Consider the following 27,629-nt stretch of genomic DNA (forward strand, 5'->3'; position numbering starts at 1 on the left):
TTCCTGGTGGCGCACTGTTTTTAGGATAAAGTCGAGTTCCTTGTGCCAATGCCAGCTGGCAAATAAGACTGGAACTTGGAGGTAAGAATGAAGTACCACTGTGCTTAGAAAGGCACAAACCCAACCAGCTTGCAGGTATTATCTTCCTTGTTTTCCTTGAAATATAAATTCATCTGTATACTGTGCAGGTGTATAATTACATTGCTTGGCAGCTCCTGAAAAACAGGATTGTTCTTATGTCTCTGTATGTGGAAACCTTGTTCCAGGTTAGTCCCCCCCCTTAGCACTTGTGAAAGTGATGTGGTTTGAAGGTTTAAATATCATGCTGGTAAGAACACAGATAGATCCTCTAATGGTGTAATCATGGCATCCAAGGAAATAGAAAGGAAACCTTGGTGCAGAAAAAAAAAAGAAGAGCGATATTTGTCTCTTGTCTGTGGGACACCCCACCTCCTCCATGCAACCTGAAATGCAGACTCATCTGAAGCCAGCAGAGTACTTTGCATTGTGGTAATCACAAAGCCTATTTCTGATTCCTGAGACAAATGTCTATAGCTGAAGTTCCCAAGAATTTCCATTCACAACCTCCGCTTCTGGTGCAAATCCCCTCTCCACAACATTCCTCTTGGTCTCCACTCCAAATCTTTCTTACTTTGGGAGCTGCAAGTCTCTGACCTGCTCCTAATTCATTTTTAACCCTTACTTTCATGCAGGAAACCTAAATCCATAATCTATTACAATACTTTATTTATTAAAAAAAAAGGCTGCTTCTACTCCAGCTAACATCTGTTTTAAGAAAGATTGAAAGAAAACGTCAAGGTCAATGGCAAAACTGCCACCACCCTCAACAAATTTGTGTTCAGTTTCTACTTAAGCTCAGGATAGATGCTTTTGTACCTAGATAAGTATGTATATAGACTTTCAAGAAAAAATCAAAAGCTGGATGCCACATCCTTGTAGTACATATTCCAGATGCTTCTCTGAGTAGTCACCACTGACATGAAGTTTTGTATATTTAAAACTCCAGGTAAAAGAAAAGTTACGCTAACAATCACAAAATTCAAATTTATTCACCAGAAAATAGGCCTAGAAGAGACAACCCTGGAGCTACATCACTTGTAAAATCCATATTCTTTTGAATCACATATTCCATTCTGTATATTCAATAACAAAATAGAAAAGGGGAAAAAGAAAAGGGGTTTTTTTGTCATGAATTGTACAGACAACATGGAAAAGTTACCAGGATTTCATTATGGGCTCACCCACAAGAGAAATGTATTCCTGAACTAAAAAAAAACAATCAAGCTTGTCCCTGTTTTATGAGATCAAAACCTATCTAGTTTAGCATCTCCTTTAGGATGTAGCAAATTGGGTGTTTCAGAGAAAGTGCAAGAACATTTCAATTGGTCAATGTGCACCCTACACATCTTCTCTTGATGTGACACAGTGATCAAATAGAGCTGCAAAGTCTAATGAAGTTTAACATGCTTTCCAAATTCTAATTACTTATGATGATTCTAGACTGTCTTTTTTGTAATCCATATACATTTCCTATCTTGCTATTAAAGATCTGGATCTCTGGTGAAGGCTGACCTACCAGTGCTTTCAGTGTACACCTTCAGATAATACAATAAACCTAACCATGAACCTAATGTGAACCAACACAGTGTCACCTCTTAGACCTTGCAGACAGCTCACAAAACTCTGCTGTTCCAGTTAGTCCCTCTGAAGAGCAGTGGAGCAAAATGACCATCACTCTAGACAGGTTCTCTGTGGCAACTCGTAACCATGTTGTTGGTGAGACTGAAGGCTGGCGTCAAGTCTATCTATTGGCAAGCCCTGAAACAGCAACATATTCACAGCATGGAAGAGATTCATCCCAAAAGCCTAGTGCAAAATCAGTGAGGGGAGAAAAAAGAGGAAAGAAATAAACATTTTTAGCACTCAAAACTGGGCGGAAAATGGAAATCTACATCAAGTAGAGTTAACTGAGCCCTGAAATGGCTGTTAAAAGTGCTTATAGGAACCCAGTACTCATATAAGATTTGCTAAGATGTCTTAATTCTTGCAATCAGTTTCTTGACATAAATATAAACTTGGTAAATCTGGGCAGGCTGTCATTCCTAATTTGCAAGGATAATAATAACAGGGGATTTTTTTAGTGAAGCATGAATTCTGTGAGCTCTCTAGTCTCAGCACATCTGCCCCTTCTCTTCTGCCAATCCAGCCACCTCGGCAGAAGTAATGCAGCACTGTCAAGGAAAAGGAGCAGAGAAAGGGCACAGAACGTTTCTCCCCTCAGTGTCAGCTGCAGCAAGCTGAAGCAGAGAGAAGAAGAAATAGATGGCATGTTCAAACAACAGGACCGTGGCCATGGTTCCTGTGGTAAGCAGCTTGCTCAGTCTCAGCACCTCAGCTGCTTGGGGAGAATGGCTCCTGGGGGCCGTCACCAAGTCCTCATTAAACAGGAAGAAATGAGTACAGAGTCACAGGGCCTCTTCCTTGCTTAAAATGTGATTTTATTGCCTCCTTTCGTCTGTTGCTCTAGGCAACTGCTTGCTTCACCTGCTCCTAAAACTGGGCCAGCTTGCTAGGGAGCTGCAAGAAAACACCCAGCTTTATGTTAGTATTTAAGTTACAGAAGATGTAACTCCACTAGGAGTCTTAGTTTCTACATGAAAGGGGAGATGCTGGTCAATTTGCTGACCCTTAAACTTTGATTTTTGACCTGATGTTAAACTTTGCCTTCCCAGCTCCTGCAAATCGCTACCATTCTGGAAAGAAGACAATAGGAAGGCCGAATGTGAAGCCCCTGCCAGAAACAGACTCTAAACATCTGAGGAGAACTGATGGGTATTTTAAGTACCTAGGTCATACTTCAGCAGCAGTATTTTAGTGCAAGGCAAAACGCTTTACCTGAAAGAGATATAAAAAAAACAACCCTCAGCTATTATGACCCTGTTACATACCCGATATAGGAAAGTACTAACTACAGGTCTGTCTTTACTTCAACAAAATCACTGAGCATGTCTCCACTGGTTGCAGTGAGACTGAAATTAGACCACTGTCAAGCACTTCTGCATGCTCCACACTATATATTAAAGTATTAGAGCGTGTCTGAATAAGAACAGAAATTTAGCTTGCAGACAAAATAAATTTGTTTCTCCTAGTTAAGTTTGTATCACAACACTGCCTAGAGCAGATCACTCAGGTCACTTGACCTTCAAAGGTCCCTTCCAACCCAAACTATTCTAGGATTCTGTGATTCTATTCTAGCTGACCTATAATGCTCAAGACTGAACTCCAAAGGACATGTCTCAGAAAGTCTCTTGTAAACTGCAAACCCTTTTTCATGCTGGGTTTAAGCCAAATAATGTGGTACATTTTCTACTGATCTCCATGGGTTTGGATCAGGACTACTGAGCTAGACTTCATACCTCCAGTGTCTTACCATTCCCTGTGGGACTGCTCAAGAAGGAGAACACTACTTACTCTGTCTGAATTTCAGGACAATCAGGCCATCAAGAATAACTTGGATTTACTCATATGTTTTACCAAGGGAGATATTCTGTAGCTTCATTTAAATATATCTGAACTTGAAACAAATGAGGTCAGAATAATAACCAAAAAACCCACCATTCAGACAAAAGGGAAAAAATATATACTGAGTATACATTTGAGTAAAGATATGAGTAGGAGCAAAGATTCCCTGCTACTTTACTGATTTGTGTTTTTTCAGTACCAAGCTACTAGCCATGTTTATATGAGGTCACTTACAGGATTACAGATCTGGCTTTATTCCTGTTCAACTTGATACTTCTTGCATTAACTTTAATGATAGACACTAAAGATGTGCTCCAAGTGCAGTAAAGTTCGTGTGAAAGTTTGGGGATCAAGTTTTCAGGCAATGCTCTGCAATCCTTTCTACAGCATGAGAATCTCTGCTCAGGTGACTTCCACACAACTAGTTTGGGACTCAGGTACAGACGCTGATTCTAAAATGTCACTTCTAAAGTAGTACATTTTGCTAAATGAAAAATCTACAAAATCTGTTACTCAACAGGATAACTTTGATGTGTGTTTTGCAATGAAAACAGCAGAATCTTCTTTATGATTTGTATTTGCATTTACATAACATTCTTTCATATTATTTTTCTTTTTGTTGAATTAACAAAATAATTACTTTTAATTTAAGGAAATCTAACAACTACTCTCCAAACTGAGTTAACCCAGAGTGCTTCCATACTGATAAAGTCTCAGGTAAAGCAATAAATAGTTTATCTGTAATCATTTCTCCATCCTCTCCATTTCAGCTTCATGGTACTTCATCCTCAGTATTTTTATATTAACAGGTGCTGAATCTGAGGACGTTGAGTCCCAAATGCAGGCAGCTTGAAGCTGGACAGCTGAAGAAATTACCATTCTGAAGCATCTGTCCACTTCAGCTTTTGCAGAGGTGGCAGCTACCGTGACAGGAAGCTGAGTCATGCATAAAGGCAATCCAGTTTTGAGATCAAAATAGTAATATAGATCAGCACAGGGTCTGAACTGCCTAGTGGCAGCCTGCAAGCTGCACAGACTGCCTGCTTCATGTGCAAAGCAACTATCCCTGCCGCCAGAGCAGTAACATTCAGGCAACAGACAGGGTGAGCAGTTGGAAATGATAGGCCTGGTCCCATTTCATTCAGCCTAGGTTCATGAGACAATATATTCAGTTGAAAGCTGAAGCTGTTGTCAACGCTGTCAAAGACAAAATTCCAAAAGAATTCAAATGACGCAAACTCAAGTTTTTGACTTATTAAAGACGACTGCCAAAAAGAGTCTCGAAAAACCACTGCATTATGGCTGGCATGGTAAAGGGGTAGATCAATGAGCCTCATCTTCAAAAGAAGCTGTCTGAGAAATTTGTTAATGATAACACTAAGGCAGCAAAAATATGAAGTTAGATTCTCTGTGTCCTTACTAGGAGCTGCTTCCACAAGCAAATTCGTATTTAAGAACTGCCTAATACTTCACGATAGAGAAACAAAGGAGATAGCCCAGCTGAGAGTTAGTCTCAGCAAAGTACATAAGACGTAATTCAGCCTACACTATAAATCATTTCTTTCGTGCATTCATTAACTGTCTGAAGCCTCAAGGAGCTGCTTTTCAGCTCTGTATTAGAGCAATTGCCTTTTCATCACGTAAGCCAGAAAAAGGCACATCTAAGCACACTGGCCATACAAAGAGTAAGAGAAGTGCAGATAAGATCAACAGTTTCTAAGCAGTGACATACATGAAGCCTCATATCCTAGAGAATCACATTTTTAGATTTTTTTAACCAAATTACATTATACCAAAGCTTTAGGCTTGTCTTAAATAGACCATCAGAGAATACCCAGAGAAGAGAAGTATTAATGTATATCATGAAAGTATATCATGAAAGGCTTCAAGTAAGATGTGCTCCTTACTGGACACTACAGAATCCTGAAGGAATATATATTTTGATTGAAAAGGGGATTTTCCCATGACAGTGGCCCAACCTCTCTGTCTAGTGTTGATATTTCAATATTAATGGTTGAAATGTACATTGCATATTTTTTGTCTTTGCAGATAGGCACACTGTCCCCTCACGTGCCCTGCTATCTTCACAGCACTTGCACGAGAATTAATATATTAAAATTCACCTCCGTTTCATTTGGTTGAAATCAGTCCAAAAATTTATGGGGTGCAGAACTAATAATGCAACTAATAAAGCAACAGTAAGCAAATGGCAACAAAATTACTCACATGCAAATGCACATGAGATACAAATTTGCATATTTCTTTAAGAAATCGGGTTTTTAAAAAAATTCTGCTCAGCAACACTTAAGGAACCCATCTGGTTGTCACCTTCGTTGCAGAAACAGAGCTGAGGAGTTTGCTTTTGCCTACTTTAGCAGCGTTACCTCCCTGAAAGCCAGCTCAGCCTTCCCTGTTGCTGACACTGCCTGCCACAGCAGGCAACTTGTCTGGCAAGGACCGCAGCGGGGCAGCGGGGAAAGTGAGTACCCAAAGGATGAGGGCAGGATGACCTCAGCTCTTAAATACTGTGTATAAATAAGGTTGCTTTATATACTTTATACATAGTGTAGTATGTATTTAATGCGTAAATACACGAACCAGTTTTGTGCCAGATATAGGGCATTAAACAGCCTATATAGATACTACCCACATTAAAGACATATCTCCAGCCTTTCAAGCACGCAGAAACACCTGCAAACCCCTCTGTGCAAGCCCGCATCTTCCTCCCAGGAAGGCACTCCCACGGCCGCCAGGCCCATCAGGCTAATTGAGGCCCCGTGCCCACCCCTCCCTTGTCCCCCCCAGCCCCTCCCCTCCGCCTTGCTGCCAGGTCCCTGCCCGCCCGCCCCTCCCTCGGAGGTTTCTAAACTCTGCGGCTCGCCGAGGCCCCGCCGCCCGCTGGGGCTGGGGCCGCCGCACCGCACCGCATCGCACCGCGTCTGGCCGCCACTCTCCAGCGGGGCCCGGCCCGCCGCCCCCGCCCGCCGCGGAGCCGCGACCCGACCCCGCCGCCCTCCTGAATATTTCATCGGCGCTGCCCGACGGGATGCCCCGCCACTGACTGCTGCAAAGGGACCGCATCCCGCCGGCTGCTCGTCTCGCTGCTTCCTTTCTCTTTCATTCTTCAAACCGGGGCTTTTCATTTATTCCGATAAATAAATAACTGATTACAAAAAAAAAAAAAAAAAAACAGCAAGAACATCCCTCTTTTGTATCGGAGCAGGTGGGACTCCTGTGCAGGCGATTAAAGAACAAAACACAAGAAGGGCTCTGAACTCTTCAGAACCCAAAGGATGAGCCGGCAGCAGTTTTCCTATAAAAATCCGATCCTGGGGCTGTGACACACTCGGAGGAGGGAAGGTGCCGTCAGCCTTGCCGGAGACGTCCCTGCTTTGGACATCGCAAACCCTCGTGGGCAGAGAGGGAACCCGAGAGACTCTCCGGCCCGACCGCACAGCAGCTCTCCGCGGGGCCGGGCGGCGCTGGGGCTCAGGTTGCCGCCGTGGGGCCGCCGTCCCGCCTGCGCCGCGCCCGGCACCGCTCCACCGCAAACTTTCTTCCTGCGCCCCCACGCCGCTGGGGAGCGGCGCGGGGGGCGGCCGACGTCTCGCCTTCTCGCTGCCCCCGCGCTCCGGTGCCGGGCGGCGGCCCCAGCCGCGCGGACGCCGAGGAGGCAGGCGGCGGCCCCGGGCAGCCGGAGGGTCCGCATGGCCGCTGCCGCCGAGCCGGTGGCGAGCGCCGCTGCCGCCGCAGTACTCCGGTGGCTGCCCTGAGCGGGGGCCCGGCGGCCGCCTGCGAGGATCGCCCTGCAGCGCGGCGGGATGTGGCCGGCCGGGGCGGGCGGCAGGCTGCCCTGCCCGCGGGACGCGGCGCTGCGGCGGGCGGCTTTCTCCGGCAACCTCGCGGCGCTGCCGTCCCACCTGGTGCCGAGCGGCAGGAGCGTCCGCGTCTTCATCAGCGCCAACCCCGAAGGTAACCCGCGCTTCGCTGGGCCCCGCCGCTCCCCGCCGCCCGCCCGCAGCTCCCCCTGCCGCCCGCAGCGCCCGTGCCGCTCCTCGGCCCTTCCCGCTGCTCCCGGGCGGCGCCGGTCGCTCTCGCTCAGGGGGTCCGCGGCGTGGCCGAGAGCGGCTCCTCATCCCTACCCTGCAGCCGGCCCCGAGGGCCGCCAGGGCGGCGCGTTCCGGGAGCGGAGCCGCTCCGCCCCACCGGGCACCGTGTGGGGCGGCGGGGCGCGGGACGGGGCGGCAGTGGGTGCGGTGGGGAGGGATGGCGGGGGGAGGCGTGTGGCAGCGCGTTGGGCGGCTCGACCTGCCGGCTGTCGGTGGGGGAGATCGGAGGGGGGTTTGGAGTCGCTGGTATACCCCGCTTCCGAAGTTTTATGCCTATAAACGACACATCTGGAAGGTACCGGGGGGGCGAGGGTGTCTCTTTTTTGCGGCGTCGAAGTAACGGGGCACGGGGTTTCGGACGTGAAAATGCGCTGCCTTCTACCTAAAGGGAAGCTTTTCTGGGGGGACGTCTTGTGTGGCTCTCCTGGGGCGGCTGGTTAATGGAGTTTCCGACTGATGTCATAGGACACGGAAAGCAGGTCTCCACCGGCTGAGGCTACAGCAAATGGGATCCTTTGATCCCGGTCACACTGCGCTTCGAAGGAAGCATGGACTGAAACCTGCAGTTTTAGCTCAATAAAGTCGGGATCGCATACTCGGTATCTGAACTAATTAGGCATCCTGCTACTTATAGCCTATTTTTAAAATTACCCTTTGATAGGAGGAATTTGCATACATTCAGGAGGTGTCATTCTGACTTGTAAGATTTAAGTTGCTGAAGCATATTCCTGCTTGAAGTACAGAAATAATAAACTAAGCGTTCACACCCATGACATTTCTTCTCTGTAAAAATGGGCTCACTGTATTCACAATTCTCTTTCACACCACCACCCACCACCTTCCCCCCCAACATTTCTAATTCAACAATACTGCCACCTTTTATGCAAACATCAGAGGTCTGAAAATCATGCCTGAAATGACAAAACAGTTGGAATTTTGAAGTGAAAATTGTCTTGGCACCAATACTTACGTGAGTATGACAAATAGCACTCACAAGCAAAAAAGTGGGCATAACGCTGCCTTGAAGAATTCCCACACCTCCAGGTCTTCCCAGTTGCTCTTGACACAAGGAAACTCTGCTCTCACATCCATGTCCCTGTTTGTTTGAAAATATGCCATTCTTTAAGGAGGGCATGAAAATGCTTGCAGTTTATTGTTGCAATCTAAGCAAAGACATATAAATAGTGACAATCGGGGGAAAAAATGTTTATTTAGCTCTGAAAGAAAATTGGTGTGGATTTTTAGAAGATATGTTATTCATTCGAAATGGGTTTCTGCCAGCATCGCCTTAACTGTGGAGCTACTGATGCCTCCGTATTTGATGTGAATGGCATTTATCATCAGGACAGCTTGGCATGTTAGCTAAGATGTTTGCTAAAAACCCCAACAACAATAAAACTAAGTTCATACTAAAAGTTGGGGTTTGAAGCCATATGTATCCGTTTGGAGGATTTTACCTTTGCATTGTTATCTCTGAATTTCACCTTTCAGAAAAACACTAGGAGGAAGAAAATAATTCAGTTGATTTATGATTATTTATATTAGCTTCTTTGTAGGATCATATGATCACAGTGATTAATGCTTCTCTTGTACCAAATTTTATCTGCAACATTGCTCCTGCCTTCAAATATGATGGTATGGGACAGGAATTTTGGAGTGGTTACAGATTTTTATTACCAACATAAGCCACTTATATGAACATTTAGGGACTCTAAATGATAAGAAACAACCATGACTATTTATCAATTATATCACTGGCACGGAAGTATTACTAGCTGCGTATGACCTTAAATAATATATGGATAAACAAGAAAAAGGAGCCTCCAGTGGGATTTAGATAGATAGTAAAGTACTTGGAAATAAAAATGCTGTTTGCAGTACCTAGAAGAGTTCACAATGCAAGAGTTCTGAAAAAAAAAAAAAGGTTAAAATTTTCCAACTTGGTAAACTATTTAGCATATTTAAGCCCTAAATCACAATGTATATTTTCATGACTAAGGCCTTTCTTGTTAATTTTCAGCATAGCAATATGCTTTATACCCCTTCTTGGTGCAGAGCATTCCTGAAAAAGGCTCAGAGCCTCCAGATTCCCAGTGGCAGAAGCGAACACCCTCTGGCTGGGCTCTGTGTGTATCAGAGCTGTGATGCCAGAGGCACTTAGGGATTAATCCTGCTAGAAGTCACAAGAAAACTTTATCTGCAACTTAAGGTGTACAATCTTAAAAGTAATTTTCTTAAATTATATCAAGTTAGTAAGTGTATACTGGAGAACTCTGGTGAATCAGTGTTTGGCCTGTTCTTTACGAACATACTTTAGTATAGCTGAAACGTATTATGGTTTTATTATGCAACTAGGAAAATGATTATTTGTAAAATTTCTTAAACAGAAATCCCTAAAAAGAACAGTAAATGGCGACGGTGAGCATGGGCAATAAGAACAAAAGTGCTTCGTTTACAGTCTCTTGTTTTCTAGAGGCGATTTGGTGGATCAGTGAAACTGTATTTTCCCCTAGTAGTTAACAGTATTATCTTGTTCAAATTGTTGATAGTAATTAATCAATGTCCATATCACTGAAGATTATTGCATCTTTAGAAACACTAAAGTTGCTTTATTCTTTGAATATAAATAAGTCTGTTTTCTCTTTTCAGTAGATATAAGCAATCAGACATATTTAAAATATGATTTTTGGTTAAAAGATTTTGCTTTAAATAATTTAGTGGTTTTCTTAGATATTTTATTGCTTCAAAGTGATAAGGAAAGTAAGTTATAATCGCCTGATTGTAATAAGTGCTTTTACTGTTACATGTAGTAATCTGTGGACTGTAACAGAGATCAGTTAATGACAGTTTCTCTGCTACTCAGTAATGCCTGTATAGATGCTTCCCATTAACACACAGTTTGTATTAAATACAACAGGTATAAACTTCCATATGCTCCTGTTACATGCGGCTGTGACATCAGCCCTAGGTAGGCTCAGAACATTCCATTGATTTGCATCACTACTTCAAGCAGAAAATTATTTGAGTTGCAAAGTTCACTATTTCAAGAAATTAGGTGGTGATATAAGGCAATAATACAAGCCCTGGTTGAAACTGATGCCTTAACCTGAGTTAGGAATTTGTCTTGAAAATGAAAACCTGCTAACTGGAATATACAGTCAAAACTCAGATCATTTTAAATTTTCTTGGCTTTTCTGAAAGTGGGGAAGATAGCCCTTTGCTAGTTTGACTTAAGGTCTTGTTTTTACTTCGATTAGTTAAGACATCAATAAGTTTTTACTCTGAGGTTGTGAAGGTGCCTTTCATGTCTGTAACTGAGCAGAGAATGCATTCACTTGAATGCATTCAAGAGACATATGTGTAAAGCCAAGTCCTGCACACAGGTGGTTCCATTTAAGGCACGATGATGATACCTTTATATAGCATCTGAGTGTGTCCTGACATAGGTGGTGATAGCCAGTCTTATCTCAAGGTGTAAAGAGGTTTGGATTTAACACTTCACGTGGCAAGGATGCTCCCTTTTGCAGCCATTGTATCAGCTGCATACAGCTCGCTCTCCTCTGTGCAGCAGCTCTGCAAACCTCCTGAGTTCCAACACAGGGTTGGTTTTTACTGAATCTTGACAGTTAATACTTTTTAGCCATTCCTAGCCATTCAAAACACTTCTGTTGTACAAACAGAAATAATCATGGTGAAATCATGAACAAGCTTTGTTTTAACAGCAGTTTTTAATAGAGAAATGCTATGTTACTCGTGGTTTCTGTGCCTCAAGTAAAAAAAACCAACTGCATATAAAAACCTAATTAATACTACTTTTGGCATGATTAAAAATCTTAAGTATGGAATCCTGTGTATACATGTAGGAATGTAAAATGAAGATCTTATAGGAGATGCTACTGATACTGCCACCACTTTAATGCCTCCACTGTACAAGCACAGTATAAAACTGATGTGTACAGTTAGTGGATTCACAGTGGATCCGCAGCAGGTGGATTCACCAGCTTCCCCACAGACTGCCCGCGTGAGATTTCCTCGCCTTACGCTAGTGAACGAGTTTGAGTTTTCTTGGGTTACTGTACAATTGTTCAGCTTAGATTAGTTTCCACTGACATGCTTCATCAAGAACATCATTGCATTAATTTGAAAAATATTCTAATAAAGTACAAAGGTTTGGTGCCCAATTTACATGCTTTCTCATGATACCTAAAGCAAAATTCTCACCTACAGTTAGTTTTGTTGACCAGATAAGGATTATTCCTATCAATAATGACTGCAGAAATTGATCTTACTAATGGTTTTGTTTGGAGCTATTGTTGTAGGCTGCTTTGCAGGAATTACATGTCTTTTTATGCAAGTTGATGTACTTCTGAAAGAGAAAAAAATGTTTGTTATATGCATCTGTAGTTTAGTGCTACTGAACATGAGGGTGAATAACTCATAACAGATGAAGAATTCTGATTGCTTTAATTACAAAGTTATTGCCATATGTGATAAAAGAAAGGTATAACTTTTCATTCTTAGGATGTTCCAGGTGTATTATATTATTTTTAGCTGAAATGCTTTTTCTCTTAGAAAAAATATAATTGAAGAAATTTTAATGTGGAAAAATACTAAAAAACCAGAATAATGCTTAGTTAATGATGGTCCATTTTGGCCAGCCCCAAAATGCCATATGGTGTCCCTACTTGGATACATTGCAGGAAGATCTTTTTTATAAAGACAATTTTATATAATCTGGGTGGAATTTATTCCTTAGCTACAGGAAAACACAGATGTTCAAGTGCATGAAATTGCAAGGGAGGTGTTGCGGAGATGTGGAGACAAATAACTCCAGGACTTTTTTTATGCTAAGTGTTAGTTCTGGTTACCTAACTTTGTACCTATTTATGGTTTTATGTGACGCACATCACTGTACTGTGTAAGAGCTACAAACCAAGCTACAACTGGGGGAAAAAAAATAAGAAGTTAAATATGTCAGAATTTGGGAGAGCAACATGGTTCAAGTACCTGCGTTTGGTATGGGCCTTGGTTTGAAATAAGTATTTCTTATTTCAGAAGGCCCAGAGTTGAGTGATATGTACAGTTCATTACGCTGAAGAGACACCTGCATTTTCAGTAGTTCTGCCTCCATGTGAAATTTCCTCTCTTTCCTCTTGTGCCGCAGAACAGCTCTATTGTTGGTGTGGTTGAGCAGAAAGCAGGATCTAACTGTTCTTGAAACTGTATGATCAAATCTCCTGCAGGCTTTAACTTACTTTGCAAAGCAGGGCCAGTAGGTCTCAAGCAGAACCACTATGAGGTAATTTTTACTGAGCAGATCCTCAAGCCTTTGTTCCCGTTAAAGGAAATGCATCTCTGGGGCCAAGGTGGACACTGATTTGGATCAAAGTTCATTCTGCTGGACAGATAAACTTAAGAAACTGTTGATAAACTGTATGAAAATAACTGCTCTTCATGTTGGCTTTTATTTTTTGTGGGGTCTTTACTTATGTAGTTTGGGGACTGGGCTAAGGATTTGCTCCAAATATGTACCAAATATGCAAGTGGAAATACTGAGAACTTTTGTTTACTTTTGAACAAATTTTTTAATGCACATATTCAAAAGGTAGGATGTGCCTTTAGGGAACAAGACTAAGATCAAGACGTGTGGGTTTGTTTGTTGTTTGTTTTTTAGTAAAACAGCAAGGTATTTGGTTTGTTGTTTGGGTTTTTTTTTTTCTTGATATTTAGAAATAAGCAAAATTACCTGAAACCCAGTCACCTCCCTGCTAATCAGCTCCCAAAGTTTGGATCCATTATTTATTCTATCTACTTAAAAAATAGCACTTAAAAATTTTAACTACGTGGCTACTGTTGTTTTTTAATCAGAAAAAAATTGTATTTTTCTATAATTTTTGTATATGTGTCTATAGCGTTTATACACACACATGCACACATATACACAAATCATGTAAAACAGTACAAACTGTATAAAACAGTATAAACGGAGGTATAAAATGGTACAAATGGCTGTATAAAACTCAAGCCCCACTATCACAGACAATTTTCGAACTTGCTAATTAGGACCCCTTGTGAGAACTGGGTATTTATGTTCAAAGGGCATCACTCAAGGTTGTAATTCTAGCATTACTGAAGAACAGCATAGGTTCTGTTAAAGACTACTGTAAAAGTAGCAGCTTTACCGAGGAGTTTAGATTTTATCCACACGTAAACTTGTAAATATTTAGGGTTGTATGCACCTGCAGCTTAGTTTTTATGACCATTTTTCTTAGCATTGAAGAAATAAAGCAGAGCAGATCCTACAATTTATTTTCTTCCTTTCTAACTTTGCAAATATAGTGTTATTTCTTCAGATGTATTTGCATGCTAGACTGGTTCCATATATTGTAGTTTGTGTATATATACATACGTATGTATGCATGCATCTTTTTATTAAACTAGAAATACAGGGTGGTCAAGATGCACCTGGGAAACTGGAGCGTGCCTCGTTCTTGTGCAGAGTGGTCATCCTTGCAATGACAGACAAAGAGGAGCTGGTGACCCCTCTACATTTGACCCAGTGTCTAGGCACAGTGAGGGACAATGAAACACTTGAGCAAATTCCATGTGATACAAATTTCTCAAATAGTGTGCTAGATAATGGACGGCAACAGTATTGAATTGCGTCCTTATTGTGCGTCCTCCCCTGAGCAATGCATGAAACCCAGCCCAAAGCAAGAGGCAGTGCCATGCAGGCTGTGCCACGGGGACCTCCCCAATCAGCCGGATCAAGGGCACTGGGCTGAGCTCTCAGCTGAGCAACAGGCTGGATTGCTCACTAACGAGGGTTTCAGAGGTTGTGGTTCAAGGATTCTGTGTATTCTGTGATGGCATTTCTGTAATTGCCTAAGAACAGTGTCATACAGAGGGTACATAACTTGACATCCTACCTCTAAGCTTATGCAGCAAAATAACTCCTCTTAGGCAAGTTACTTACGTACATGACTATGCAGGTGTATGTCTGTGTTCACAGATGTGTGAAGACACAAGAGAAAATCCTACATTAGGTTTTGAGTTTTGTTTGGAGAATTTTTAAATATTTATTACAGAAACAAAGCTTTAGATCAAGGAACTACTGAACCTCTCACTCAAGGTATGAGAGTAGTCCCTGAGCACCATTTTTTTTGTGTGTGAAATAAATTAAAAGTCTTTGAATTTTCATCTACTGAAAGAGTATTTTTTGATAAGGTATCCTTTCAGGCTGCAGTAATAATACATTAGTAATATTTAGCTACTAGTGATTTAAGGTTTTAATATATTGAAGGTGGTAGATATAAATATAATGTAGTCATAGATAGTTGTGTGTATGGAATACAGAGAAATCTGGCAGTTTTTAATATAGGCAGTGCTGTTGAAGTCAACTGCCTTATCTCCTTACTGGGATTTTAATTAAAGAAGGATATTAATAGACAGCATTAGGGAACCCAATTTAATCATGGTTGTGCCAGTGCAACTCTAAAATAACTCCACTGGCCCAGTGCTACTCTTATTAATTTAGGTTTTGTATCAGAGAGAGGCTTTTACTTGCAAAATCTTTAGTCAAAAGGAGAATAGGGCTAAATCACTGGTAGCTGGCAGCAGGGAGTGTAGCAAGGTAAAGAGGAGGGAGCCCCAAGTCAGTGCAGAGCTCCATGCGCATGCTGCTGTGTTGGGCAAGGAGGAGATGCACCATGTGCAACTCTGGTAAGCCACCCCATCCCCACCATAATTACCTGCCTGCCTTGATCTTTAACCTGGTCTTAAACTCCCTCTATAAGCATCTGCTGGTGCCCATTGTCAGAGACAAGATGCAGTGGTGGACAGACCTTATGCCTGGTGAACTACAGTCATTCTTGTACAGAATCTGGACATAGAGAAAAAAGTCGTCTTTATAGACTAGGTTTATCAGGCTGTTCAAAAGACAATCAGTGCCAGAAGCTGGCAAGACTAGCAGATGACCGGGCTTCTACACTGGGCTTGATCCGGAGACACACTGTTGCTAAGTGTCAGTCTTTGGGACTGATCAAATAGCTGAACAGCTCAGATATCAAATTATCAGAGCCTGAGAAGTAGTATGGTACCACCTGCTCCTAGTGTTTGCTTGGAGTGGCACAACTGCAGTCTTCAGTATAGTAACATGTGTCTTTAGTACGATTAAACATTCAAAAATGTTTACTAATAGAGTCCATATCACTCTACTAGCAATTGAGTACCTGCACAGTCTCAGCAATGCTTTATGAATCTCCATCCTGTCCTTCAACTGGTATCTGAATTGAAACATAGTTATTCTAGTGTATGTGTGATACATAGCAATGTTATTTGTAAAATTATTATTTAGAGTCTCTAATTTGTAACGTTTTACAAAACATGAAGATGAAATGAGAATTAATGACTAAGAGCTCTATCTGGACAGCCTTGGTTTCAGAGATCTCCCCAGCTGACACGTTTGCTATTGGCGGGCATTTCAGCAGCCCAGACCCTTTGATCTGATCATATTACTAAAGAGCATTTGCATTTCTTACAGCACTTCATAAGAGTACAAAATAGACGTTTAGAAGCATATAGAAGTTCAAAGTTAAAATCATTGGCAAAATAAATGGCTTGCGCAAACCATCCAAAACCCCTTTTTAGCATAGTGGTTTTAATAAATGTTATCTGTTAGTTAGTATTATTAATTTGTTCTGTACAAGATTGATGCCTTCCCATGTAGTGCAGGAAGAAATGACTGGCAATTCAGAATATTTGTAGCAGAATCCCTAGCACTGCCTGAGTGTACACTCGATGTTTATTCACAAGCAATCTCACTGACTGGATTTTATTAGGTTAAGATTACTTTAATTGATTGAGAACCATTGAATGACCATGCGGGCTTAATACTTTTAGGTGAGAGGAGTTATCCATATTTGTAGAGTTATGCACAGCAGCTATTATATGTGAGATAAACGAGAAGCAAATGCAGTAAGATTGGATTTAGTGAGTTAGACTGAGGAAACCCAATACTCCTCCTCTGACCCTGGCAGTTTCAGATACACAAGAAGAGATCACAACAGAGACAAAATGATAGAGATTGTATCTTTGTGTTTAATAATCTTTGCTTCCATTAATTTTTCTAGTTTACTAATTAGCCAATAGTCTTGGTACTTTTAAGAACCTTTGCAAGTCTTAAAATAAATTATTGCCCAGGGAAATGCCTAACCCTGCTAACTTCATTGGGAATTTTGTATGAGCAAGACTGTGTGTATTCAGCCAAAAAAGAGATCTCAAAAACCAAAAGTGGAAATATCTGTGGAGCAGGGGTACCTAAAAGCAGATCTCCCTAAAAGAGTAACTTTATCCAAAACGAGCTGTGTAATGATCCATTTTTGTCTGTCTTAATATAGAAAGAGAGGTTAACGGTGAAGACCTAGTTATCTGAATGTCCTTATTTCCATGGGATTATTAAAACGGAGCCATACTAAGAAACAAATAAGGAAATGACTGTTCGATAATCTAAAAAGCCTAAGGTATGGAATCTAATCTAAAGAAGTTCAGTGTGTGTGCAGGACTCTAGGGGTTATTGTATTACTAAGAATTTTTCCCACCTGCGTGTGCCAGCGTGACACATCTAGAGGATCTTGCTCTGCTCTCCTAACCAAATATAACATAAATCATCTATGACTGCTTTATAAGCAATTTGCTTAAAATGAAGGACTTAATATTTTTATTTTTTTCATACCTACTGTTGTTTAATAAAGGCCCCACAAACTCTAGAAAAAGAGATGAGAGGAAAAATATTTTCTTGCTTGATAATAGTGCTGGTGGCTAGATTTATAGTCCATGCTGTCCTGGTAAGACAAAGTTACTTGTTCTGATGAAAATGCCAATTTTTTCTCTTTCAATTTCCACCCTATAGTATTTCTAATAGCTCAGATGCCGACAGCAATGAGCAGTAAGCATCGATCCTCTTTTTAGGAGTGGTTACTGGAAAATACTAGGAAACTGATAAAATCATATTATTGTTTGATAATGGTCTTGATTTACTCGCATATTTATTGAATTGCATTTAAATGTGATGAAGAATTATGCAATGCTCTTGAAGCGAGTTATTGAAGCATTCCAGTTCATGTGATTCCTAATTTGGTATATTAAGACAGCAGCAAAGTTTGTACAATGATTTACTTTGAAGTGCAAGTCATTTATGAGATGGGATTATAAAGAATTAAGCAATCTGTGGTGAGTAAAATGACTGCCATTGAGTTAAATGACATGCCATTTAAACCAGGAATCTGTGGCCATAATAGAGGTCCAAAGGACCTTTGGCAGTTATTTCATCAGTCAATTATTTATTATTGTGCAAATCACAGACCGGCAGGCTGGAAGGGACCTCTTGAAGCCTTTGGATTTGTCCTTCAGACTGACGCAGGATCAAACACACTCGTGCCATTCCTGACAGAATATTGTCTAGTTCTTCATGAGCTGTCTCCAAACCAGTTAAAATACACAGGAACACAGACTGTACAGAATACTCCTGCACTGTGTCTTCTATAGCACTACCAGTAGTGCTTACAGCAACGTACACAGATACAAAATATGCTCCTTAGTCAATAAAAATGACCAAATGTAAAAAAAACTCCCTGAAAATTTCCTTTCTTAGAATTAGTTTCAATAACTTTCACTAGTGTATGTAATTACTCATAAATTTCCTAAATCCAGTTTCTGCCTTTTCATCCTTTTGCCATATCAGGAAGCCACTCTATGCATCCATGTGAAAGATAGGTAATATAAAGCAATAGACTCCCATAAAGATTGTATTATCATGGCTGTGTGTCCTGCAGTGGCCTGCTTGTTTCACATGAAGCTTTCCTGCAAAAGAGGCATGTTTGAAGTGTCTAATAGTTCATGTTACAGCTTTTCCTTTGGTGATTTATTTATGAATGGGACAAGGAAACTCATTTACAGGATTTCTTATTTTGCTGGTGATTTATTCTCACGTAGGATATTCATTATATTAGAGATTAATATAATTCGATCAGATTTTTTTAATGTCAGTCAATAAGTTAAAAATATTTTGCAAAAGAGAACAGAAGGCATGTAGAAGACATAAACTATAATTTATTCCTCCTTTCTTTAGAAAACAGAGCTAAAAATGCAAATGATCTGCTTACACTCCACCTGTTTTAGTTGTGAATGTCCTGTTTTATACTTTCTATAATCAACCATGCATAACACTATATGCTTGTACTGAGCAATTCCATTGCTGAGGTATTGTTCCAGTGTCAATACCACAGTCAGCTCCTCAGAGTCATTATGTAAATTCGAAATTGTTTCAAATAAAAGAAATTAGATCCTCAGTTGTGGATTCAGTCGTATTTAACTGTATGTAGGTGTGGAAGGTAAAAGATGGCTTGCACATGTTTTTATCTGTTCTGTGGCTAAAGGACAAATGCCTTCACAGGCACTGAGAATGACGGGTAGTGTCTGGCAGTGCAAGAAATGGAAATGATGTCAAGTTCACCCTTGGAGCCATCTTCTACACTGCCGTTGAGAGTATAGCATCATAGAAGATCTTTATCATTCTTAAAAGGGAATTGTAACTCATTGGGTACCATTATTGTGAAAATAAGAGCAAAGGGTTGGGGAAGATGGCTAAAGGCATTTAAAAGTACTAATTCATCCTTTTTCAATTACTAACTGCTTAAGGTTGTTAAACTGCAAATCTACTATTACCTTAGTATATATAAACAACCAAATATGGTTAGCAAGCTGAAGAGATTAATAAAATCTGGAACAAGAAAACAATATCTAGTAAAATCAAGGCTTCAGAAAAATATTTGACTCATACTAACAGATATAGAATTTATTAAAAATGGCCTTTTCAACTGGATTATATAATCTTCACTAAAAATAATGCTTAGATGAATCATTAAAATTGGAAAGGGTAAGGGAGAACTAGGATAAATCACTTTTCCTTTACATGTCAATCACTGTTTTCCCCTCAGACATTACATAATCCATCAAAACAAGCCAGTTTTGTGAATTACTTGCTCATGTTCAATGACTTTTAACACAGACCCCACCTGGAATACTCACTTTTAAGAACTGTTGTACCGCAATGCCTGGAAGTGGGTGGTTATTGCTAGGTAGCAGTTGTCTGTCGGCATGTGAAATAGTCCTGTCAGAAATGAGCTGATATTCTCCTCTTTAGGCAAGGCGTGGTTGAGTTTTTGGCATCCCTCCCTCACGTAGTCCCGTTGTTCTGGGCTTAATGCCCTGTTGCAGCTGCTCTCCTTTAATGGGATTGTCATTTAGTTTCTTCATCTTTGATAACTGTGTCTACAGCAGCCAAGAACTATTCTGACTCTGCAGTGATGTTATTTAATAGTCCTCTCCATTTAGCATGAAGAAAAAAAGTGTTGCAAAGAAAATTCCTACTTTATTGGTGCAGGTTTACTGCAGTGATAGCAGGCAGCATCTCTCACTTCTTCTGTGGGTGTCTGCACATCCACAAGTGTCACGTTTGAGACTTGTTCATCTTCTGGCATAGAAGTCTTCACAACTTTCACTTGAAGCCCATACAGTAGGCTACATGTATCAGTCATGCTTTTCCAGCCGGCCCCATTGACTTCAGCAGGTTTGTAGTGACCCAAACCATGGCCACATTCCACCAAACATAAGGAAGAGTCCGGTCTGGATTAGAACTTTGTGACTCGTGAACTTAGAAAGTTCAGAGAAGGGAAGGGCAACTTTACCAGAGCGCCAACAGTGCTTGCAGAGCTCATCTGTAGCTTTGCAGCTCTGCCAGATGGAAAGTCACGTAGGATTATTTATTGGAATTTCTTCAGAATGAGGTGTATTTAATGGGCCCGTGCTAGCCTGTACCGTGAAGTACGTGTGTGTGTGTTTATGAGCCTTGCTTTCTTGCGTTTTTTATGGTTCATCTCTGCTTTATGCCTTCTCAAAGCCTGTAACATACTACTTCGTTAGCTTCCAGCACTTGAATCTGCAGTCGAGTTAGGAGACAAAAAGTCTGTGACATCCTGTTGCTTTATTGATTGCCACTGCCTCATTACCTCAAGTGCTTTAGTAACATACCCTGATTGTTTTCTCTTTGGTCTAGTGATGTTAGAAAAAAAACAACAGTAAAGCTACTGCAGTACACACAACTTAATTGTTAAAAATGTTTTCAAGTGTTGTACAGCTCTTTTTCTGCTTTCTAGGTAATTCCATGATTTTTTTGAAGAGTGATTGACACCTCTAGATGAGTTAGTAGGATTTTTGCACATACCTTTGTTACTACACTGGCCCTTTTAATGTCTTCTGTTATGCATTTTTGCTCTGCTCACTCAGAAGTCCTCTTTTGGATTTCACAAGAAGTTTTTCTTTCACGTTAATTTTGATTTTAGTTGCAAATTCTTGTCCTTGCAGGCATTGCTGTTTTCCAGTGCTTAGTTGTAATAAGCTTTGGTGTTCTGCAGAGATAATTTTCAGACTTAATTTTGGTGTCTCTAAACATGCTGTGTCTTCAGTTTCTCTTGTCACATCATTTAATTGTATGACAATAATTGTTTGTAAATTGTTGTGTTTTCAAGAGTTTTTCCTAGTTTGCTTTATTAAATTAAGGAATTAGGTTTTGTTGGATTCTTCCACTTGTATAGCTTTCAGAATGCAAAATTCTCCCCCTGTAGAGATTCTGCCTTCAACCCATGGTGCTGCTAAAGCTCCCGCTGTGCATTGGCATTTGCATGCAGATGCATTTGCGTTTGCGGTCTTGGCCACAAATTATAGTCAAGGGATGCAAGGACGCCCAGGCAGCCAACCTGCAATCTAGGGACCATTTGCAGGATTGGGAAAGGAGTCCAGGTCAACCTAACTTGTTTAAGAAAATCTACACGTAAGGGGGCTGTGTTCCCAAGGGGTGATGTCAGGTTAGTTATTAGGATACATCATGAGATAAAATTCTGCTTAGGGTCCTCACCCATACCACACCCACTAGATTTAATGAGTATGTAGTGTTTGTTTATTTATTAGTTTATATATGGATTGAAGGATTTCATCCAAATTCTGTGGAAGTTGGTAAGGCATCAAAAGGTATGGGGTTTCAATACATGCCGCAAATGTAGAACTTCATTTAAAATCCACTGAGATTAACAGATCTTTCCATTGACTTCACCAACCTTTGGATCAGACTCCACATTTGCTTCATGTAAGCATACTGTACACATAATAGAACTCTCAGAAACTGACGTGTTTTAAACTGGGAACACAATAATGTGTGAACAATTAAAATTTGAATCTTGGTATTTCGATATAGGAACCACTTCCCCCTCTGTCCTGGCAGTTCTATACTGATGTTTCCCATAAATTCTGTATTTTAATGTGGGTCCTGACCCCTTTGATTTTACTAGTTTCCTCATTTTTTTATGTGTATAAATTGACAACTGGGTGTTATTGTTAAGCCAATAGGTGGCACTGGTTAATCATATTAACAATCAAGATGCAGGGTATTTTATAAGTAAGATGTCACTGTGAAATATGGCCAGTTATTAAACATTATAATTTAAAAAAAATACATATTCTATATGTGTTGTCTTAAATTTATCATTTTACAGAACTGGCAGTAGGGAACATTTCAGAGCAATAGGTTTTAAAACTACACTTCATTTTTCATTGGATGTTGTTTGATTTTGAGCTAAAAAGGAAGAGCTAATTGCTACAACTAGAAATTTTAGTCTTATAATTATGCCCTACATTTTGAATCCTGCCTCATATAGTTAGGTCTTTTGTTTTGCAAATGTGTTTGTTTAAATGTTCTGGTGTAGACCACAAATTTGTAGTCACATGCTGTCATTTCTTCACAACTGAGAGATGCATTTGAGGATTACTTACTATTTTAATGTTATTTTCCATTATTTCTTCTGACTTTCATGCCAAGCAGCCATTCCTTTGGGCTGAAATGCTCAGCCCACTGTTGTATGTATTTTTTTAAGAACTGAGAAGGTTGGGGAGATGCCACCAGTGTTATTATGCAGTATCCTGGTGGCTAGAGCGCTGAACTCTGAGCTGAAGGGCTGTGATCTCAATCCCCACACTGTCTGCACATCTTTTGAGGCAACTCCCACCATCAGGCTGGGTGAGGACAAGCAACCGTGTACAGCATCGCGGTGACATTGCAGTATTTTGCTTGTCAGAATTAATTTGGAGCATTACAGCCAGTTATGGGGTTTAGTTTAATCAAAGAATGGCCTTCAGTCGATCCAGTTTCTCAGTTGCCTTCTTAGGAAGCCAACAGAGACCCGAAGGTTGACAGTGCTGTTTGGGGAGGAGACAACTGGAAGAAGTGACCCAGACCAATCAGCTCCTGTTCCCAGTCTACCTAAAAAGAGTCTTGGGGAGTGCTGGATGCTTATTCTCATGCTCTTTACTCACAGAAACCCAAACAGAAGGAAATGACAAGATAGTCTTTGAAGTTAATTTTCTAGGAAGGCAAAGGTACTAGGTAGCTCAAATCATTTTCTCTCTTGTACCAGCTACATGATTCAAACTCATTGCTTTCAAAGTGCTCTGAGATTATCAAATGAAAGGTACTATAGAAATGCAAATGACTTGTTATCGTCGTATTATTTTCAGAGATGAGGTTTCCATAATATTTAGGGACATTTGTTACCTGCTGGTATTCAAAGCTTTTAGTAGCAGGGGTAATACACAGTGCTATTGTGTGTTATTCGTAAAAAAGGCAGTTTAAAAGGAATAATTCAGTTAAAGAGTCATGTGTGACAGAAACATACTACTGTTAAGAGACTTGGCAGCCACTTCCATATTTGATATTGCTCCTAAGTAATTTTTAACCTTATTTGCATCATATCCTTAGATAACTCAAGTGCATGATTTCTCATTGCAGTTAATAGACAATGGTTATATCCACTTTTTAAAATAATGCAATGCATTAAAATAATCCTATGGCAAGAATCTGTCCTACCCATCCATCAAATCTAAGCATTTAGAATAGTTAGAGGAAGCAAATATTTGGGTGTCTTAGTGGATGTGCATTGAGGACTAGATTAGAAGATGCTCTCTGCTCATCTGGGGCTTCCATAGTTGCACAAGAAATTCCAACGTTATGTGTTAATAAACGTATCTGTGTGCATTTCTGCAGGAGACTAAACTAGCACACAAGTAGGCTGTGAAAGAGGTGAGGTCAAGACCCCCAGGAAGCTTCTGTCCTGACCCTCTGCAATGTGTGGGAACACCAAGAATGGAGGGATGACACAGAAATTGCTTCTTCTGTGTATACGAGGAGCTGCTGTTTCCTGGGAGATGGGCTGGAGACGGAACCTGCGGGCAGCTCTTTGATCCTATATGATGTTCATTTCTGTGTTGCTTTCAACAGCTGCAAGGGCAGCTGCCGCGATTGAGAGACGGGATGGAGTTTGATGCAAACAAAATGTCCGCTTTGTTAGTGTGCTTCACATACATTTATACTTTTCCTCAGCAACGTGCTTCGAGCTGATTGGTGTTTCTGTTACCGTGTTACAGACTGATTGGTCTACACTGCACACTAAACATTCACAGACTGGCTGATGCTAAGACATTTTCTTTAACAGTTACTGCCTTAACTCAAGCAATCTTCCCTGTGCAAGAACAAGAGTCCCTCTTTTACAGGACAACCTTACTAACTTGTGAGCCTTGTCTAAACATAGAATCAACACTCTCCATTCCTTCTAATTAAGGTTCTCGCCTCTATCCTTCCCATGGCCTGTGACCAACAAGTTCCAGCACATTTCCTTTTACCAATTGATAAGTGCTGGGAGTTTTGCTGAGGCCTGCCAAATCCTGTCCCACAGGCAGCTTTTTTCTTCTTTATTTTTTGCTTTGGTTCTTCCAAGTTCAACTGCCTGCCTCAACCCATCAACAATTTTCCTGCCAGCTTGCATGAGCCGGGTAATGCAGCTTTCCTCTGTCAGCCAAACAGGGGCAGTGCAGTCACCCTCCCTGCCTAGGACTTTCCCCTGCTTGAGGGCCTTAGCTTGCATCATCCATGGATGAGGTTACTCATGAGTTACATTTCTGTGAACAGACTGTCAGCGTGAGTGTGCTGCCCCTTTCAGGGTGGTCAGGTGGGGCTCACTGTCCCCACATTGGCACCCTCTGTGCAACACACAAGAGCAGGGTGAGGCTGAACAACTTTCTTATTCAGCTGCATCAAGCCTTGGTTGAATAAGAGACACCGTGTGACTGCAGCCCACCTGTGTGAAACCACCATTCCCATCACTGTGGCTGAACTCAGACCAGTATGACCACCAGCACGAAGAGAAACTGTTTGGTCGTAGGGCAGAGTAACTGGTGCTTGAAAATGGGCAATTTCTGTTAAGTTTCCATGTTAACTCTTTCTGTTCACTTGCATATATGTTTTGAACTAAGCTACTTGCCATGACTTATTTTATCCCAGATTTGGCAACTGTTTGTAAATACACATCATTTGTTTACTAACACAAAAATGTAAAATGTACTTTCCCTATTAAAAATAAAACAAGTGACTTTAATAGCAGAACAGCTTGTGTTTGAAGGTCAGACTTTGGCATGGAAATAGTTCACGCTGAGAAACAGCACCTAGGAGCACTCTAATGAAAACTGGCAGTGATTTGACGGAGCTGCAACCCTTCAGAAATCACACCTCACACAAACATTTATGTTTAAACAGTGATTGCATATTATGTGGCAGAAAGGCCACAAATGCAGATGCGGCTAATTCTGTTCGGACGTCAGTGTTACACACAGACAGGGACACACAGAGAGAGGGAGGGCTGCAATGGTGCTCTCCGTCGATTCAAAGGGTGGAGTGGTTATGGACTGGCTCAGGAGGGCACCGTCTGCAGGAGTCAGCACTTGCAGGGAAGATGTGCATTCAGCAAGTCACTGTCTCACTCAAGACAGGCTTGGGTTTTGGCTTGATTTAAATGTTGGAGATTAATTTAGGGTTGGGGCTTTTTGAAGTCTTTCAATATTTTTGCAGGTGTAGTTTCATTCCCACAGTTTATTGTGGACGATCATTTGGATTTCAGAGTATCAGAATTAGCATTAGGAGGTATATAAAGCTCATCTTGCAGCTACTGTCTCATTTTGTCTGTTAGAAAAATGTCATTTGGTTAATCTGTTCATCTGCAGCAGCAGTCTGGAAGGTGGAATTTGCCTCTGTGACATTTTTGTTGTTAGGAGCTGCCAGCTTCACAGATTTGCTGTCACTGTAAATCAGGTTAGATTTTATTTAATTATACCAGCTTATCTGCCATCCATACTAATTGTTGTAGTTAATTGTAACTGTATGCTCTTCTGTTTCCTGAAAGTTTCACAACTTATTACAAATACAGAAATTCTTAAAATTCATTAAAATAAGCACAAGACTTAAATTCCAATTAGATAAGCACATTCCATTAGATTTGGAGGTTGGAATAAATACACAGGATGGATATGCCAAGTGCCTTATCCAGAACACAGTTCTAGTTGAAGGAATGTTTTACCTCTATTTATTTTATGAGGTACTAGAAATGTAGCACTACTCTTGTGGTGTGCTCTTTCATTTTCTGAACAAGACTCTACAAGTTATGCCACAGTGAACAGCATCATGTTCTAAACTAGAGCCAGTGGGGTTTTGCAGGGTAAGTCCTATGAGCATAAATGGAAAGCAGCAGAGTATGGTCTTATCTGTTGTATACCTCAGACAATATATTTCTCATTTATCATTAATAATGTTTACTCTTAATTTCTACCCTTTTCCAGTAATTTTTTATTTTTGCAACTTAGGCTGTTTTAGTTCCCTAGTAAGACTGCTCTGTCTGCTGTCACATTGATCATTTAAGTGACTGCAAACATTACCTGCGAATTGTTGCTTTCTTATGACAAAGCTGCAGTCATGACTAATTTTAGTTTAGAGAGTCAAGAATCATTTTGGTTTAACTCAGTAACTGAGTAGTAAGTTTGTTTTCAACGGAGGTTATTCTTCTAAGTTATGAAGATGTGTTATGGCAAAGAATATAGAATATACAGTCTTGTGCTAAAGGCTGATCCAACAGCCTCACTGACTGTGAAGGTAAAAAAAAAAAAAAAAGAAGTGGTATATTGCGAATGAGGCAAAGTACTCAGGTAGCTTTTATCACAAGGTACAGCAACACTGTGCAGAACGGTGACTCCAAGGTAGCACTGAGAAAAGTTGCTTTGGAGCCAAAATACTGCTGCATCGGCACAGTGCAAGCCTTAGGCTAATTATCCTGGTTAACTGTGTACTACATTCTGGAAGAAAAGGTTGACTGAGGTACTAAAGCATGAGAGAAAATTAATGACTGTGGATCCCAAGGAAGGAGCAACTCGTCTGTCCCTCTGTGCCTTATGCACTAACTTGGGTGGCTCTGGGCTGGGCGCACTGGTTTTTGCACTCCACTCTGAAATATTTGTAGGGTGTGTCTGTATTCATTCAGATCTGGAGTCCATTTCTGAGATGAATCTCTTGATAGTCACCATGTAATATACTTTGACTTATAGCATGGAGAGGGCTTGGTGTGCTTGAACTGGGTTTCTTTTGGATTAAAACCAGGAAGATAACTCCAGGATCTATTCTGATGCACTCCAAGTATTTGTGGGTGTTAGGACCAATCCAGAGTCAAATCCCCTGAAATACATAAGGCATGGACACTGTGTCCTTGGCACCAGTCATTTTACTCTAGAGGTTTGCTCCCATTGGCCCACACAGTAGCAAAAGTCTCCTCAGGCACTGTACGAGGAGCCTGGATGACTAAGCCAAACTTGCAGGTTCTTCTGAGAGACAGGGTAACTGCTGGTTGCAAGAGGGACTCGGGAGGTCGTCTGGGCCAACCTCCCTCTTGAAGTGCTGTCAACAGTAAATTGGTCAACCATGAACATGTCTAGTCTAGGCTTGAATAGCTCGATGGACAGAGGAGCTTCTCCTAATGTCCAACCTGAATTTCCCAA

General features: G+C 41.0%; 1 protein-coding gene across 1 annotated transcript in view; it reads left to right on the forward strand.

The window, feature by feature from the left end:
- The first annotated feature begins 6,423 nt into the window (after nt 1-6,423).
- Nucleotides 6,424-27,629, forward strand: part of NWD2 (NACHT and WD repeat domain containing 2) — a 58,617-nt gene continuing 37,411 nt past the window's right edge. The window contains exon 1 of the mRNA XM_065837354.2: nt 6,424-7,515. Within this exon, the coding sequence (XP_065693426.1) occupies nt 7,365-7,515 (151 nt within the window). The 5' untranslated portion in view covers nt 6,424-7,364. The remainder of the gene's footprint in view (nt 7,516-27,629) is intronic.

This window comes from Patagioenas fasciata, chromosome 4 (genome assembly GCF_037038585.1).
Source record: "Patagioenas fasciata isolate bPatFas1 chromosome 4, bPatFas1.hap1, whole genome shotgun sequence".
NCBI lineage: Eukaryota > Metazoa > Chordata > Aves > Columbiformes > Columbidae > Patagioenas > Patagioenas fasciata.